This window comes from Saccopteryx bilineata, chromosome 2 (genome assembly GCF_036850765.1).
Source record: "Saccopteryx bilineata isolate mSacBil1 chromosome 2, mSacBil1_pri_phased_curated, whole genome shotgun sequence".
In the NCBI taxonomy this organism is placed as follows: Eukaryota; Metazoa; Chordata; class Mammalia; order Chiroptera; family Emballonuridae; genus Saccopteryx; species Saccopteryx bilineata.
Window position 1 is genome coordinate 22,527,824 of NC_089491.1, and position 18,504 is coordinate 22,546,327.

Sequence of the window (18,504 nt, forward strand, 5' to 3'; positions counted from 1 at the left end):
GATCTAGTGTGCTGGAATCAGGTATCAGGGGAGATCCCAACGGGAGCGACTTAAGAGTTCTTAGATGTGGCACGCCCACTTCTTAAATACAGGTTATTAAACAGTACTAAAAACTTCTCCATGTTTAGTGCTTAATTATGCAAACTATATAAAAGAAAAATATTCCTGGGATTTGTGTGTGTGGGCCTGCAACCCGAGATTGGTGTTATAGTTTGAAAGCGAGGCCAGCCTACGAAGACGCATCCTCCTAGTCCCGCCAGCAGCTGGGTCTCAGACCCAGGATAAGCGGAATCACACCGTCGCAGGACCGACGTGTTGGTGGCTTTTCTCCGATCAGTGTTCTCGACGAAAGTTCCACTAGAGACGGTGCTAGGGACCCAGTCGTCTCCGTCCCGCCCCTTCCTAGCTGAGCCTGCGGGATACGTCAATGCGTCCCGCCCCACTCGGGTCGGGTGTTCCAGAGATCAGCCTGCATGTCCCATGAGCCTCTTCGGCTGTCATTCTTCTGAAGGTAAGTGGCGTCTGCGCTAAGTCGGCAGTTAAAGTACCAATCGTCGTGGGCAGCGGCTGTTGCGTACCGGCGGGAGGTGGTACTTCCGCTCCTTTCGGCTACGTCATCGGGAGGCGGAAGTGCAGCGGGGGCGGGAAGGTTGTAGAGCTACACGCTGGGCTCGGTGTGCCTGTCTCTCAGCGGTCTCGCCCCCTCGGAGAGCGCGATCCGACGGGGAGGCCGTGGCTGGCGCACTCGCGTCTCGGGTAAGTGGGGCTGCTTGGCGGCGCCGGGGAATGAAGGTGTGTGGCTGCGGTGCCGACCTGCTGTCGTTATCGTTGTTGCCACAGGACAGTGGCCTCTGCGCTTTGCTCGCCCCCCAAAGCTTCTCTTCCCTCCTCTCTTTCGTGTCGGCCGCAGCCTCCGCCCAGCCCGCGCTCCACGCCCGCCTGCAGGGACCCTTCAGAGGTGCAGGGCCAGCCCTGCCACAGCCCTGATTGACGTCCGCCTTCACCAGATGCGCCCACGTAACCGGGCTTCCCTGGCCCGGTGCTTCAGTCACAGGAGACAGCTAGCCATGTTTTGTTCAATCCCGACTTCTGTTTGCAGCCCTGGTCCTTTCCCGGGCTCCCCGAAGGCAGTCCTCACCACGCCTGCAGAACCAGCCCTCCCACCTTCCAGCGCGCGGGCACGCCTTTTAAAGAGCGCGTCTGTTAAACTTTTTTAGTATGGTTGTATGAATGAGACTTATATTTTCCCACCCACTGATTCTCTGTTTCTAGAGGAAAGGAATAAGATGTTGCTTATTTGGGGTCGCCTTTTTTTTAAAAAAAAGCTTTCAGTGTACATGATTGTTGCTAAATACGGTTTTGTTTTTTTTGTTTTTAATTTTTTTTTTAATTTATTCATTTTTAGAGAGGAGAGAGAGAGACAGAGAGAGAGGGAGAGAGAGGAGAGAGAGAGAGAGAGAGAGAAGGGGGGAGGAGCTAGAAGCACCAACTCCCATATGTGCCTTGACCAGGCAAGCCCAGGGTTTCGAACCGGCGGCTTCAGCATTCCAGGTCGACGCTTTATCCACTGCGCCACCACAGGTCAGGCTAAATACGGTTTTTAAGTGAATCGAAAGGCACTGTAGATGAGTGATTTTTCTCCCTAACGCTGATCGTATTGATGTTATCGATTGATACATTTGGTAGTATTTGGTGAACAACCTGAGGATATATTAAAGACAGTAATGCTAAATGTTGTCATCAACATCTGCAAGAATGAAGATTTGACCTTCATGCTCTAATTAAATACTTGAGCTTGCAGAGTTTGTAATTTCAGTCTGTGTGCCTTTCAGATGTATGTTTCTGAAGAAATGAAACTGCCCACACTTCATTGTAGGAAAGCTAGCTGTTCCTGACAGCTTTTAATTTATTATTAAAGTATAGTGCGGCCCTGGCCGGTTGGCTCACCGGTGGAGCTTCGGCCTGGCGTGCGGGGGACCCGGGTTCGATTCCCGGCCAGGGCACATAGGAGAGGCGCCCATTTGCTTCTCCACCCCCCCTCCCTCCTTCCTCTCTGTCTCCCTCTTCCCCTCCCGCAGCCAAGGCTCCATTGGAGCAAAGATGGCCCGGGCGCTGGGGATGGCTCCTTGGCCTCTGCCCCAGGTGCTGGAGTGGCTCTGGTCGCAACAGAGCAACGCCCAGGAGGGGCAGAGCATCGCCCCCTGGTGGGCAGAGCCTCGCCCCTGGTGGGCGTGCCGGGTGGATCCCGGTCAGGCGCATGCGAGAGTCTGTCTGACTGTCTCTCCCCGTTTCCAGCTTCAGAAAAATACAAAACCAAACAAACAAACAAAAAAAACTAAAGTATAGTGCATTTTGTATACACGCACGCATATTTTACAGGTGATTGTAAAGTGCTGACCAATTGCCACTGAACTGAACTAGTTGGAACAGGAAATAGGAAGATGGCAGCAAACCCTTCAGGACAAGGTAATGTATGCTAGAATTTATTTGATTACTAGGAAATGTATTTTAATAGAGAATTTGGTATAGGGCAGTTACTGTAGCCAGAATTTAAAAATAAATAGCAAAGTAAAACCCCATATTTGAAGGAAATCCAACATTGAATCAGACATAACATCTTTAATAGCTATGAATCCTATTGTAATCAGTGTTAAGATTATTAACATAGTTGCCTGACCAGGTGGTGGCGCAGTGGATAAAGCATTGGACTGGGACACAGAGGACCCAGGTTCGAAACCCCGACGTTGCTGGCTTGAGCATAGGCTCACCAGCTTGAGTATGGGGTAGTTGGCTTGAGCGTGGGATCATAGATATGACTCCATGGTCACTGGCTTGAAGCCCAAGGTCGCCGGCTTGAGCAACGGGTCACTCGGTCTGCTGTAGCCCTCTCCATCAAGGCACATATGAGAAAGTAATCAATGAACAACTAAGGTGCTGCAATGAAGAATTAGTGCTTCTCATCTCTCTCCCTTCCTGTCTGTCTGTCCCTATCTGTACCTCTATGTCTCTTGTCACCAAAAAAAAAAAAAAAAAATTATTCACATAGTACACCTTAGCTCCTCTAATGTTTCCTCTTGCTCTTATACTTGAAATCAGAACCACTTGTAAAGAAGTTATATTGCCACCAAGCAATAGCTATACCTTTATCTTCATTTGCTCTAAAAACTTTCACACACATTTCACTGGTGGTGAGGTAGCTTTGTAACACAAATCAAGTTATACGCATCCTAAAGAAATTTTTTTTATTGATTTTAATTGATTGTGTTTACATAGATTCTAGTGTCCCTCTGCAAGTATCCCCCCTCCCCTGTGTTCCCCTCAACATACATCCCTTGCCTAAAGAAATTTTTATTTAAAAGTTTCAAACAGTAAAATTTAATCCCTAGAAAGTATTAAATCCCACTTTATAAGTAGTAGTTTCCTGCTTCAAAACTTGAAGCAAACTTCTATTTCTTTTGCATATTAAGTCTAACCTTTTTGACCTACCATATTTTGTTATTACTCATCTCTATTCTGATCAGTTTCAATTTTTAAAAAATCTTAGTTTTGTCTTGTCTTAAATTTCATATAAATGGAATCATAAGTGTGCACTTGTGTCCAGCTTCTTTCACTCATATTGTCTGTGACATTTAGCCATGTTGTGCCATGTATCAATAGTTCATCCCTCCCCTTTTTTTTGGTCAGAGGAGGGGAGATAGGCTGACTCCCGCATGCGCCCGGACTGGGATCCACCCGGCAACCCCGTCTGGGGCTGATGGTCCAGTACCAAAAGTACCAAGCTAGCACCTGAGGCTGACCCACTTGGATCAACCGAGCTATCCTCAGCGTCCAGGCCACGCTCGAACCAATCGAGCCACTGGCTGTGGGAGGAGAAGAGGAAGAGGAAGAGGAGAGGGAGGGGAAGAGAAGCAGATGATTGCTTCTCCTGTGTGCCCTGACCGGGATCAAACCGGGGAGGTCCATACGCTCTATCCACTGAGCCACCAGCCAGGGCCTAGTTCATTCATCCCTTTTCATTGCAGTTTCATTGCTTGAATTTACCACAATTTGTGTTATTCGTTCTCCTGTTTGGAGGCTTCGGCGTTGTCACAGTTTTGGCCATTGTGAATAAAGTTGTTTTGAATATTTGCTGTAAGCCTTTTTATAAATATTTGGATAACTATCTAGGAATGGAGCAGCTCAGTATATAATAAAATTTATGAAAAACTGGCAAAACTTTTCCCTAAGTTGTACCATTTCCATTCATTCCAGCAATGTGTAAGAATTCTGGCTGCTCCACCTCTAGTGCTGCTGTCAGTCTTTTTTTTTTTTTTTTAGGGTGTGAGTGATACCTCATTGTAGTATTTAACTTGCATTTCCCTGATAACAAATGTTGAGCACTTTTTTATGTACTTATTTACCATTGTAAATCTTCCATTACAAAGTGTTTGTTCATGCCTCTTGCTTAGTTTTAAACAACTGGGTTACTTCTTTTTATTTTGAAGTTTGTCTAGAGAAGGTCCGTCATGACTGCTAATTGCATTATCTGGATCAACTTGGAGATGGTTTCTGTTGAATGTACCTTTTTTTAGTACGGGTCACATTTTGCTTTTTCTTACTATATTTAGTGACTTCTTATTGGATACGGGATATTCGAATACATCGCTGAGACTCTAGGTTGGTTCTTATATATTTTTGTTCTAGCGGACAGCTTAGCTCAACTCATACTCTGGACTCTTCTGCTTGTCTTGGGCAGCAGCTGAAATCTCTGCTCATTCTTTTCAGCTTTCAGCTCTGCCTTATTGCTGGGCTCTCTGGGGTCTCCCCGTATATGTATAGTTTAGCAAGAAGCAAAAACTTTGGGTGGCTTTTATAGGCTTGTTTTGGGTTTTACTCCTTCTGCCTTTCCCTCTTAGGTCCCTCCCCTAATATTTGGCTGCTCTGCCAGTCCTGAACTCTGTCCTCTGATACATCAAGACAATAAGGTGTGGCTGTCCAAGCTGTTTGTGGATTGAGGAGTGCTTCAGGCAAAAGGCCACAAATTCCTAAATCTCACCAGCTGCAGCTTCTGCCTGGTTTTGGTCAGTCTCTAATGCACATTTAATATTTATCATTCTCTTTGCAAGTAGGGTTAGTCTAACCAAACTACTCTGCCGTTACTGGCAGCTGGAGCCTGCTGAGTCTATTTTAGTACAGTTGTTGGATTTAGGGCTAACTAAAGGCTGCGTGAATTTTAGAGGAGTGTAGTAAGAAGCCAGCTGCGGTGACAGCTTTAGCAGCTGTAACCAGCTAATACTGTTCTGTTTTCTCAAATCAACTTTCCCCTGTGCTCTCTCTTCTCTTCCAAGTTATATGGTCTCAGATTAACAGTAATTGATATTAGACAAAAATGAAAACTAAAAGAAGTCTGTTTTGAAAGGAAAATGTGACGCTAAAAAATCACACAAGGCAGGCCCTGGCCGGTTGGCTCAGTGGTAGAGCATCTGCCTGGCGTGCAGGAGTCCCAGATTCGATTCCCGGCCAGGGCACACAAGAGAAGCGCCCATCTGCCTCTCCACCCCTCCCCCTCTCCCTCCTCTCTGTCTCTCTCTTCCCCTCCCGCAGCCAAGGCTCCATTGGAGCAAAGTTGGCCCAGGCGCTGAGGATGGCTCTATGGTCTCTGCCTCAGGCGCTAGAATGGCCCTGGTTGCAACAGAGCAAGGCCCCAGATGGGCAGAGCATTGCCCCCTGGTGGGCATGCCGGGTGGATCCCGGTCGGGCACATGCGGGAGTCTGTCTGCCTCCCGTTTCCAGCTTCAGAAAAATACAAAAAAAAAAAAAAAAAAAAAAAAAATCACACAAGGCAGTCCAAATGAAAATTAAATTTAAAATTATCTCTTTGTTCTAGTAGCACAGGTAAATGAAACTTACAACTTGGCGGTTACTCTTTTTCTTAGCAGTTGCAATAAAACGCAGTCATTTTTAGTGTTGCCTTTGATCCATAGTTAAATCCACTCTGAAACAGTCAAAGCCACTTGGGACTCTGTTCCTCTTTTGCTGTCATGGTGTTGCTGCTGTCAGCCACCAGCAGAGGGAGTCCATATCCTGTGCTGTAGACTCACAGACTCAATGAAAATTTTAGATTCTTATTTATTTGGACCTACGCATTTTATTCTCTAAATTGAATTATTTCTGTAATGTTAATGTGTGTAGGGGCTACTTATGGAAATTGAGTGTCAAGTGCCATAATTATCTTACATTGATAACTGAAAGAACAGTGACTTTAAGAAAAATCTTGCTACATGCATTGCGATATATTCATGTGTCTGGTGTAGGGGACAGAATCCTATTGTGTTCACTAAGGCCTCTTTCAGATCTAATCATACCACAGTGGGAATCAGGGCTAATGAATTTCATAAGCTGTTGCCAGACAGTTCCTGAAGTCTCATGTTCTTAGCATCCATCACAGTGTGGAACATTATTATTTGATTGAGGAAGCATTTTGAGAATTTTAATATTAAAGCCAGATTGTCAAACTGAAATTTGTCCAAGGTACCGGTCCTATGTAAAGAGTCTTTTTATTATTGGTGATATAAAGGTCCTGTGGGTATGTGGTACTAGTTGGATCGGTCTAACCTGATTTCAGCTACACAGAGAAACCTGGTGAAATACTCAGTAAGGAACATGAATTCTTGTCTTTGATTATGTTATGATTATCTCAAAATGCTTGTAGAAATGACTATAAAGCCTGCAGATGAAGGGGTGGGAACTACTGATCTGGGGGCACTCTGGATGCTCTTAGCTGTGACTTCAGGAAGCAGGTGGCGTAGCTCCTGGGAGGTTGTCTCGCTTGACAGCAGACCCAATTAGAAGTCTCACCTACACATCTATGGACCAGAAGGAAAGCAAATTCACCCTTCAGGCTTGTACTGAGGTATGCTACCTCTGAATTGAGAGTGTGTCCCAGTGGTGCCTGGCTTGCTTTTCTACCACTTTTTAGCTTAGCTGCAGTTGCCTGTCTACTGTTCCTCCTGTACCTAAACAAAAAAAGGACCCAGCTGTGCTTTATAAACAGATGTATACTTACTAGGTTTTACCTTTTTTTACAATGGTCTTTTTATGTACTTTAACTTTCCTTTCTGTATCTGATTGTGAAGTCACGGCTTATCATAGATTTGATTTGTTCAATTTAGCTATTATTACTCTTCTCTTTAATGTTCCAATTGTGACAGCCTGGCTAATCTCAGACTGGCTTTTGTGCTCTTTTAGTGCTATCCTAGGTCTTTAAAAAAATCTTGCTTTCTCATAAGATATTCCAGGCCCATTTTGATTACTTTTCTGTCCTAAGGCATCTGAACTAGTACTCTCCAAGAACCCTGGTTCCTTTCCCTGGAGGCTAGTATGAAATATTTTCTTGTGGCCCTGGCTGGTTGGCTCAGTGGTAGTGCATCAGCCCAGTGTGCTGGGAGAAGCAACCATCTGCCTCTCCACCCTTCTCCTTTCTCTCTCTCTCTCTTCACCTCCCATAGTCATGGCTCCATTGGTTCCAGTGCATCAGCCCCAAGTGCTGAGGATGGCTCTGTGGAGCCTCTACCCTAGGTGCTAGAAATAGCTTGGTTGGAAACATGGCTCTAGATGGGCAGATCATCGGTCCCAGATGGAGGTTGCCAGGTGGATCCTGGTCAGGGTGCATGCGGGAGTCTGTCTCTCTATCTCCCCTCCTTGTGCTTAGAAAAGAAGAAAAGGAAAAAATATTTTCTTGTGAACAAATTACTGTAATCTTGAGGGAATTTATATTTCTTTAAACAGCACTTTAGTTTTTTGCCAATGTGGTGATTTACTTTGCTCATCATATAATTTAGACACTATCAGATTTTAAAATTTGCTTTTCAAGAATTTTCTACTTTATATTTATAGTATCTCTAAGTCTCTGAAAAGATGTAACTACTAATTGTCTTTTAAAAATACATTAGGCTCTTCTGAAAAAAGGAAAGGTCTTATAATTGGAAATGTAGCTAGTGGTGTAATCTGTCTTAAATATAAATATATATATATATAACTTCATATATACAAATGGGAGAGTACCAAGTTCCCTTGGAAAGCATTCTTCACTATACAAAGAACTCACTTTGGGGTTCCTTTAAATAACACATTCCAGTATTTATGTATCCTTCCATTATTATTTTACCTTAACTTGTATTACATCACTTTTGGGGGGGTGTATAAAGTTAGTAATACCTATATTCTGAATTTCCCATCTAATACATTACCAGATAACTTAGACTGATTTGTTTATTTCAATAACAGGCCAACCATGAGGTAATAAATAGATTGACAATAACGTAGACTTCCTTAGTGAACTAAGAACATTGACAAATAAATTATATTAATTTAAAAATGATTTAGAGTTTATAGTTACTAACTTTCATACTTAATTTCCATGGTATCAGGGTGTTCACTGTATCTATCTGTGCTCTGACTGTTAGACATGCATGGATTTTTTTAAGGAGGCTGGCTGTCCCTTCTTCACCAAGCCAAAAAAGGCATATGCGACTTAGGGGGGAAAAAGTTGGTGAATTATATGCAGTTTTTGTTTCTTTAGGTAGAAAATGGTCATAAGCAATTTAATACTTTAACTTAACACGTAAAAGTTCTCGTATAGTGGTTATTACGTTTGCATAATGTCCCTAGTCGTATAAAGATGAGTTGATATTTATGGTTTGTGATGGTCACCCTTATTAGAGGTCTAAAAAGAAATTATTTAATCATTGAAAATATTTTTTTATTGCCTTTATTTGTATAGCACCTAGTTTTTAAACCCCTTTGACACATTGCCTTGATAAAATGAAGGGGCTTGTTTATCAGTTGCTCTGGTACTAGTTGGAATAAAGGTCTAAAGCTATGGTTTGTAAACCACAGCAGTATCCCCTTTATCCGTGGGGTGGGTGTCCCAAGACCCCTGCATGTCTCAGCTGGGACTGAGCCCTAGGAATAGTGTTCTTTCCCTCTCCCTAACACGATAAAGTTAATCTATAAAGTAGGCACAGTAAGAAATTAACAATAACTAATCAAAATAAGAGTAGTTAGACACTATAATACAAGTCATGTAAATATGGTCTCTTTCTCAAAATATCTTAATGTACTTACTGTCTGTACAGTCCGGATACGCTGCACAGAGGAACGATTCACCCCGGGCAGGATTCAGTGGGATGGCACAAGACTTCGCTGAAATGCTGCAAACCTCGGTGTATATATTTTCTGTGCCCTCTCTCAGTGTGTACATGTTGGCATTTAATTCAGATTTTTAAAACATAGTTAGATAACCGCTTCGGGACAAAGACTTAGCAACCTCATCTGTAGATCTTCTGTGAGATTGGAGCTCAGAGTCAAGCCCAGGATTAAGTACTGACAAAGAACCCTGTCCATTATGGTCCATTTCTTTCTCAGAATTGCTTTCTAGTCAGTTGCAATTCTTTTACTTGTTCCTTGAAAGATTGTGTGTCATTTTGGAATGAAAGCAGTTGAGAAAAAGAAATATTGTTTTGATCTAAGTATATCTAATGCTTTTTCCCTCCATGAAACAGGCTTTCACAAAGAGGCCCAGAGCTGAGAACTAAGAAAACCTCCACTCCCAGAGACTGACTGAGCAGAAGAGAGATTGGTCTGTGCAGCATTTGGGGCCTTGGAGAGTTTGTTAAAAAACAAATGCTGTTACCCATATTTTGGTGATTAAAATTCCTTAGAACTAAGTCTTAACGTTACTCGGTCAGCCTTATACTGTGCATATATCCATGTGTTATGCTGTTACAGTTGCTAGGAAATAGGCAGCAGGAACTAGTAACCATCTAAAGAAACTACTTATTAGTGAGTTATCATGTTGTTATTGTCATTATTTTTAGCAAGAGAGACAGACAGGAAGGGAGAGAGATGGGAAGCATCGGCTCATAGTGCGTCCCACTTAGTTGTTCATTGATTGCATCTCAGACATGCCTTGACATGGGGCTCTAGCTGAGCCAGTGACCCCCTTGCTCAAACCAGCGACCTTGGACTTCAAGCCAGCGATCATGGGTTTATGTCAATGATCCCATACTCAAGCCAATGACCCCACACTCAAGCTTGTGAGCCCATGCTCAGGCTGATGAGCCTGTGTTCAAGCCGGTGGCCTTAGGGTTTTGAACCTGGGACCTCAGTGTCCCAGGTCGACGCTCTCTCCACTGGACCACCACCTATCAGGCTCATTATCATGTTAGAGAAGAGAATTTTGCTGTGTGGGTTCTAGATGCCAGGTTTATAAAATAGCTCTAAATATCTTTTTTCTGTCCTTCTCTTTCCCAACGCTCCTGTCTGTTTTAGGTTTTCAAAATAAAAATAGAGTTGCAATCTTGGCAGAATTGGACAAAGAAAAAAGAAAATTACTAATGCAGAACCAGTCTTCAACAAATCATCCTGGAGCTAGGTACTGAAGAATAATGAGGTTTTTATGTTCAGTGATATAAAAAAGTATCTTGGACAAAATAATTCAAGTTGGTTGGCAATGGTTTCTTTAATACTGGAATTTACGCTATGTTCTGTTTCCTAGTTAGACTTGAAAAATAGACTATTTGTTTAAATTTTAAATATTTTCATTCTGATTAGAGTATCTTATTTTCCTTATAGCCTATTTTTAAAGAAAGGGTTTTGTATGATTTTTGTTTGTTGCTGGAATTATTCATTGTCCCACTTTGTAAGCCTTTGTTTTGGCATCCAGCGGCTTCCTAACTCTCCCATCCTCCAGCCAGGCCCCGTAGAGGCGCTGTTTGTACTCACCTCTTCTTTCTCACTTATTTACAGCCCATTACAGTCTGATTAGCAGGTGTCCCCTTCCCCCTACCTAGAATAGCTTTGAGCCTAGTTCACTTGCAACCTCCTGTGGCTAAAGCTGGTAGACCAGAGTCCTTTTCTTGCTAGAGACCTTAGCATTATTTGACACCACTGGTCACACTCTCCTTAAAGCACCTTTTCCTTGGCTTCTGGTCACTCACTGTTGTTATACTCTTGCTTTTTCTGGCAAACATTTCTCCACTGCTTGTCTCTTGAATATTGATGTTCCTCTGAGTTCTGCTCTGGACTCAGTTTCCCCGTCTACAGCTTTTCACTGGACAGTTGCATCCACTTTCACGGCCTGTAACTAATGTGTGGATAACGCTCACACTTCTGCGTCTTGAGCCCAGCCCGCTCTCCCAGCACTGCCGCCTGGACAGCTCCACTTCCATGCCCTGCTGGCATTTCAAACCTAGTGTTCCGCATGCTGAACTCATCTGCCCTCCCCTCTCTTTAACTAACTGCATAATATTCTTTGGTTTCTTGTCTCAGTGAGGGGTGCAGATCTACATGCTAGTTATCAGTCAGAAATGTGAACTTTGTTTGTCATTCCCGCCCACTTCCTTCTCCAAGCATTCACCACTCTCTCCTGTTTCCACCGGGAAGTGTGTCTTTCGTCTGTCCATTCTCCTCATCGCCCTGCTCCTGGCACTGCCATTCTTTCCTTAGCTGCCGTAACTGCTTCCTTACTGAATTTCCTCAGTCTCGAATACACTTGTCAGTTCAGCTGTTTTAATCTGGAAGTTACGGTAAACTAACAAAGTTGCCATAAACATCAGGGTACGTGTCAAGCAGGAATGTGAAGATCAGGTGGTTCAGAGCCGGACACAATGGCACCGCGGCATGGGCAGTGACCCACTTCCTTCTGCCTCCCCTTCCTGCCCTTCTCCCGGGTCAGCAGCTCCCTACTGCTCACCATCTGACTGCCCTATCCCCAGCCTCACCGCCACGCTGACCCACCTGTAGAGGCAAAAGCCGGGAGGTTCCTGTCCTGTCCCTTCTATAAGAGTGAGGAAAATATTCTCAGAAGCCTTCCAATAGACTTCCCATCAGATCTAATTTTCAGCATCTTGAGCCTTTCTCTTGCCTAAGCTAGAAATCAGCAAGGGGAAATTGTCTTCCACCGAAGCTCACCCCTGGGGACGAGCCAGGCCTGCCTCGGAGCAGGGACCGTTGATGACTGAACTAGGTTTGGGCCCATTAGCAAGGAAGGAGAGAGATGAACACGGTCTGCCGTCACAGTGGTCAGTCTACACATAAGTGGTGCTCGTGATCACGTTACCCCTCCGCTTACCACTTAGATAAGGGCCACGGTTCTGAATTTATTTCACCAGCTCTTCATGGCCTGGCACCTGTCTTCCTCCCCAGCCTCATTTTTGCCAACCCAGCTCATGCCTCCCCCTCCCGGACCTCCAGTCCCGCTGAACTCTTGAGTTCTTCAAACATGTCAAGCTCTTCTGCCCTGGGCCCTTTGCCTGCTATACCTTCTGCTTGGAACAGTACACTCTTCAGTTTTCAGCATAAGTGTAACTTTATGTTAGCGTGAAGTACTTCAAATCTGTTTGAGAGTCGGGGACTTAAATCATCAATAAAAGTGAGATCATTTGAAGCCCAGTAAATAACATGTGTATTAACATAGACAGTAGGAGAAGAAAAACTGTATTCTGGAAGGTCTTTATTTTATCTATGTGTATTATATAATGAAACCTATGAGTCAGGAGTAAGGAGGCCTGTCCTCAAACAGCCCAGTAACCCTGGTTCTCGTTCCAGCATCGCGCTCTCGAGACCCTCTCTCAATAAGGACTTCCGCGACCACGCGGAGCAGCAGCACATTGCAGCCCAGCAGAAGGCCGCTCTGCAGGTGAGCAAAGGGTAACTACATCCTTGTCTCATTGGAGGTTCCTGGGTCTTGGGAGCCAGCACAATTCCTATTTTGTATTTCAGTGGAGCCGTATCAATAAAAATGTTCCACACATAATTGCAGTGGTTTGCTGATGTTCAGTCATGCCCAGAGGATTTGAAAGACCGATACAGCAGTAATGAAAGTATCTTTTATGGTGTTGACGCGGTCATGATTGATCTGTGCCACACCTGGCAAGGGACTGCTTGGGTACAGAAGAGTTTATTTAGGATAGCTGGATGGACAGAAGGATCTTGAAAGCTGCACTGGCTAGTTTAACAGTACATCTATATTTTTTCCAATTTTTCATGCCATTATATTGGTTGATGGTCTTACCGGTTTTTAATTGTTGTGTGGATTCTTTTTTTAATGGTCTGCATGACTCTTGTGCAGGAAATATTTAAAGACTAACTCTCACCATAAGAATGTAATAATTCATCAGTTTAAAAAAATATCTTTTCTTCATATTAAGAAACAGTTTCAGCCTGACCAAGCGGTTGCGCAGTGGATAGAGCGCTGGACTGGGATGCGGAGGACCCAGGTTCAAGACCCCGAGGTTGCCAGCTTGAGCGCGGGTTCATCTGGTTTGAGCAAAAGCTCACCAGCTTGGACCCAAGGTCGCTGGCTCGAGCAAGGGGTTACTCGGTCTGCTGTACCCCCACGGTCAAGGCACATGAACAACTAAGGAACTGCAACGAAAAACTAATGATTGATGCTTCTCATCTCTCTCCGTTCCTGTCTGTCTGTCCTGTCTATCCCTCTCTCTGACTCTCTATCTCTGTTAAAAAAAAAAAAAACAACACCAAATAACAAAACAAAAAAACCAGTTTCAGCATTTCACTGATCTTAGGTCATTTAAGTTTCCCAGAGACATTGTTATCTGTGCTTTTAAACCTTAGAATCTCAGAATTGGAAGGGACTATTAAAGATCATCTAATTTTAACCTAAAAACAGTCTGTCTGTCTTTAGTGACAAAAGAGGTCACTGGTGGTTTTTTGTTACTTCATTCCAACATTTAGCTGCCTTCCCCTCCCCTTCCAACTGCTGCCCTTCTTTCTCAGCCTCCTGCTTTGTTGATTAAATACAGAGTACTTTGGGGCCCTTGTTGCTAGGTTTTCCCCCAACTTCAAGGAACAAAGTATGTGATTTGTGTTTTAACTCATGTACTGGCTAAGAAGAACCATGGGGGAGAAAGTGTGGCTGACAGATGAGTACCTGGTGCAACTGTTAATATGAATTCTTTATTATCGTCCGTCACCTGTGTATTTAAAAATAATTAGCACAAGAACTGATTTTTAAAATAAATTTGGTCTCATCTGACCTGGGGTGGTGCAGTGGATAAAGCGTCGACCTGGAACGCTGAGGTCGCTGGTTCAAAACCCTGCACTTGGTCTGGTCACGGCACATATGGGAGTTGATGCTTCCTGCTCCTCCCCTTTCTCTTTCTCTCTCTCTCTAAAAAATGAATAAATGAATAATTAATTAAAAATAAAATAAGCCTGACCAGGCAGTGGCGTAGTGGATAGAGCGTCGGACTGGGATGCAGAGGACCCAGGTTTGAGACCCCAAAGTCGCTGGCTCGAGCAAGGGGTCACTCGGTCTGTGTAGCCCCCTGGGTCAAGGCACATAGGAGAAAGCAATCAATGAACAACTAAGGTGTTGCAACGAAAAACTAATGATTGATGCTTCTCACCTCTCTCTGTTTTGTCTGTCCCTATATATCCTTCTCTCTGACTCTCTCTCTCTGTCTCTGTAAATAAATAAATAAATGAAATAAAATAAAATAAATTCTGTCCCCTCTATCCCTCTCTGACTCTCTCTCTCTCTGTCTCTGTAAGTAAGTAAATAACTAACTAAATAAACAAATTTGGTCTCAAGCGCTTAGGATAATTTTTTTTGTGTGTATTTTTCTGAAGTTGGAAATGGGGAGGCAGTCAGACAGACTCCCGCACGCGCCCAACCGGGATCCACCCAGCATGCCCACCAGGGGGCAATGCTCTGCCCATCTGGGGCATCGCTCTGTTGCAACCAGAGCCATTCTAGCGCCTGAGGCAGAGGCCACAGCCATCCTCAGCGCCCTGGGCCAACTTTGCTCCAATGGAGCCTTGGCTGCGGGAGGGGAAGAGAGGGACGGAGAGGGGGAGGGGTGGAGAAGCAGATGGGTGCTTCTCCTGTGTGCCCTGGCTGGAAATCGAACCTGGGACCCCTGCACGCCAGTCCATCGCTCTACCACTGAGCCAACTGGCCAGGGCTGAAAGGATAAGTAATTTTAATGCCATGATTGAAGAATTATGACTCTTAGTTGCTTAACTGCTATTTTTTAAACTTTCCAGCATGCACATGCACATTCATCTGGATACTTCATAACGCAAGATTCTGCCTTTGGGAATCTTATTCTTCCTGTTTTACCGCGCCTGGACCCAGAATGAAGAAGCTCTTTGTTATGAAATTGACTTTGTGATATCAAATGCCAAAGCTGTTATCATTCAGTGCTATACAAGCTGTGACTTTCTGAATTTTGGTGAATTTTTATATGTTTTGCTTCTTTAAAAGAAAGGTATGTGTTTGTAAAAGCAGAAAAAGGGGTGACAGGAAGATGCGAGCTTTGGAAGCGTGCTGTCTGAGGACTGACTGTGCTACCTGCGACTGGAACGTACTTGTAATGCAGTTTGATTTTAAGGCTAAGTCAAACTCTGAATTTGATGGTTACATAAACTCACTCCCTCAGCCCCCAACCAGTTAGACTGAGTACAGCATGTCCACAAGGGACTTTTAAGAACCATTTATAGTACTTAACTTTAGAGAAATAAGGGTGCTTTTTTTAAAAATGTGAACCAAAAGACTTAAATTAGTTAATCTTGTATTTGCTGTTTATAGAATTGCCATCAGTGTACCTTTGAGTTTATAGTATGTAACACCCTGAAGTAGTGTCGCTCATAACTAGTTTCCTTAGTCTCAGTTTTAAAAGAAAACCCAAGACTAAGTTACCAACCAGTCTGAAACACTGTTTATAAAGCTACGCCACTATCAATTAGGTGACTAAATACTATTTAAACAATTATAAGAAATGTGGTTTAAAACTTTATACACGCTCTTACTTAGTGTTACTACTTAATGGTATGCCTGCGTAGTTTTATCGTTCGCTTTTTTCCTAATTAAAAACATGAAAGTTGAGCCCCTTTTTAATTACTTTAAGGGGAAAAGAGGTTAAGCAGCTTCTCAACAAGAGAAACAAGTTTCTCAACATCTCTAACAGACTCTGGAGTGCTTATTTAAATACGCAGTCTCCACTACCGTACCTTAGTCCAACGGAGTTAGAATCTTCATTCAAATAAAGAATTTAATTCGAAACCTGTGAAAACCATGGGTTAGAGAACTCAGTTTTCATGATAATTTGTTTATAAATTCAAAGATTTGTAGGTCCCTGAAACTTAGAGGTCATTTAGCAAAAAATCTATATTATTTTACTTTTAATAGGATTCAAATTATATTTTATGCTATCATAGAGTATTTTATATAACTGCTTATAACTGACTTCATCTTGGCCTTGAATCCCCATCCTCTCTAGTGGTGGGGTAAAATTTAAACTTAAAATTCCAGTTTGGGTCGATATTTAATCAAAGTTCATCTCCTTTTTCAAAAAGTTTCTTCTCCCTCCTTCCCTAGCTTTGCACCACCCGCATGGCCCCATCTCTCCCAGACTAATTAACGCAGAAGTGGACAATTCTGGACTGGTCTGCACCAGTCAGATTATGTCTCTTGAGAATTTGAACTGATTTTCTTCATTTGGGTGAGCTGGCAGCTGTCCCCATTGTAATGGTCACCATTACAGCAAAGGTGCCCTCACTCCTGCCGCGGAGGAGTCCCCAGTCCCCAGGCCTCCGGCTCCTGTCCTGCCTCAGGCCTCTCTGGCTGTTCCTTGGGCCTCCTGATAGTGGCTCTCATTTTTTTGAATTAATTTGACTAACTTTTTGTTCTTTGTGATACATGATCTAAACCCATGGTTCTAAATCTATCTACTTGATGCTAGGGAGATAGAAAATTTGGATTGTAGCTTTTATACTCTCAAAGCCTCTACCTAATGTGTGACTTTTATAACTTCGGTTAAAGAGATCTTTTTTCCAGTGGTATCTTTTCTAGTGTCTTAGCCTTTTAAAGAGATGTGGCCTAATTCCTATAATCTTGGGCAAGTAAACACTCCCTCCTAACCCTCCTTTAAGTCACTTTCAAACTCAATTCCATATGTATTGATTGATATCTCCTCTGGCCTGACCTGTCACCGTAGGTGGCAACGCAGTGGATAAAGCGTTGACCTGTAATGCTGAGGTCGCCGGTTCGAAACCCTGGGCTTGCCTGGTCAAGGCACATATGGGAGTTGATGCTTTCTGCTCTTTTTTCTCTCTCTGTCTCCTCTCTCCAAAATGAATAAATAAGATCTAAAAATAAAAAATCTACTCTGTAAAACATGGCTTTGGGGGGAAATGGTGAGGGACACCTGCTCTTCGGGGGCGACAGTGGAGAGGCACCCACTCTGGCGCAGCAGTAGTGGTGAAGGAGGCCAGACTGTGGTGGGTGGCATGGAGGGTGCCCTGGAGCATGCGGCAGCCTAGACAGGCCTGGAGAACAGGATGATCCTCCCTGGCAAGGGGGGGGGGGGGAAGAGTCGCTCCAGGCAGAGGTTGGGATGTCATAATCAAAGGAAGTAGGATCTGAGACACTTGCGAGGACTACAGAGGACATGGGAAGGGCAGCAGAGGACTCCGTCAGAGGCCCTGAGATGAAGCTTCATTATTGCTCTCCTCAGATGATGGTGGACTTGCCTTACTTGCTTAATCTCTCTTTATACGTCACCCCACCCCATCTGTAATACAGGAACAGAATGTGCCCTGTCCACTTCATCAGAGTGACAGCGTGTAGTGATAGGAGGTTTTGTCCCATGAATGTTCTGTTTCTGTGTTTGTTTTACTTATTTTGTTTACTGTATGTTCCACCAGAATGTAAGATCTCTGAAGGCAAGGAGTTTTGTGTTCCTCCCTTCCTCTTTGTTTACTACTGTACTCCGCTCCGAACAGTATTTGGCATATAGTGGATGCTGACTACCTACTTGTTGAAGGAAGGAACGACTGAGTAGATATGACCTGGGTGGTGATAAAGGGCCTTTTTTTTCTTTTTTTTTTTTTTGTGAGTCATGGTAATAAAGTTTTGAAAGCCACTTGTAATTAATACAGATGATAATGCTTTGTATAATTCTGAAATAAAAGTTGAAGTGACACAATTTCAAAGGCATATGTTGTTTCCTGAACCAATCTGTAAGCTATCTCATTAAATTGTCTCAGTTCTTTGCTTCACTTGGGCAATAGAAACTCAGCATTTATAGAAGTTTAAGGCCCACTGAGACGAGGGTTTTAGCAAATACACTTACAGAGAACAGAAGATCAAGAGAGCGTCAGTCCATTAGTGCCATTCACCCCCCACTACCGAATCCCATCAGCTAGCACAAACCTCGTTCCAGCAGCTGTAAGCTCAGCTGGTATTGACTGAGTGCTTTTCTTACTTCTGTGCACCAGTGTCCAGTAGCTAAGGAGTGGACAAGGATGGAGGAGGAGAACTGCACTGTCCTCAAAAACCTGACAGTCGAGAGCGGGTGAGACAAGCACACAACGAATACAGGGTACAGCTTGGGAGAGAATGCGTATGAGCCTGGAAGGACCAGTGAAGGCCACATCAGAGAACAAGCATTTGAACTTGGCCTTCAAGATGAGAGGATGTCAGCTAGGAAAGACAGC

At 43.7% G+C, this 18,504-nt stretch overlaps 1 protein-coding gene across 9 annotated transcripts; it reads left to right on the forward strand.

Moving 5' to 3' along the window:
* Positions 1-600: 600 nt before the first annotated feature.
* Positions 601-17,169, forward strand: INIP (INTS3 and NABP interacting protein). Of its 9 annotated transcripts, none has more exons than XM_066256520.1 (7): positions 613-756; positions 2,380-2,466; positions 9,117-9,203; positions 9,543-9,619; positions 10,312-10,414; positions 12,589-12,679; positions 15,052-17,169. In XM_066256520.1, exons 5-7 carry the CDS (start codon positions 10,377-10,379, stop codon positions 15,145-15,147), a joined length of 225 nt encoding a protein of 74 aa, XP_066112617.1. In that variant the 5' UTR covers positions 613-756; positions 2,380-2,466; positions 9,117-9,203; positions 9,543-9,619; positions 10,312-10,376; the 3' UTR covers positions 15,148-17,169. The 9 variants fall into 9 exon arrangements, with proteins under 9 accessions (XP_066112611.1, XP_066112620.1, XP_066112617.1 ...); XM_066256517.1 differs by having other exon boundaries at positions 615-756; positions 9,543-9,683; XM_066256522.1 differs by lacking the exon at positions 9,543-9,619.
* Positions 17,170-18,504: the final 1,335 nt, after the last annotated feature.

Bases quoted from the DNA above. Each gene is read 5' to 3' on its own strand.
- INIP (XM_066256514.1), top strand. From the start codon at position 2,442: ATGGCAGCAAACCCTTCAGGACAAG. The intron at 2,467-10,311 runs GTAATGTATGCT...TGTCTGTTTTAG, and splicing joins AGCAAACCCTTCAGGACAAG to GTTTTCAAAATAAAAATAGA. The intron at 12,680-15,051 runs GTGAGCAAAGGG...TAAACTTTCCAG, and splicing joins AGCAGAAGGCCGCTCTGCAG to CATGCACATGCACATTCATC.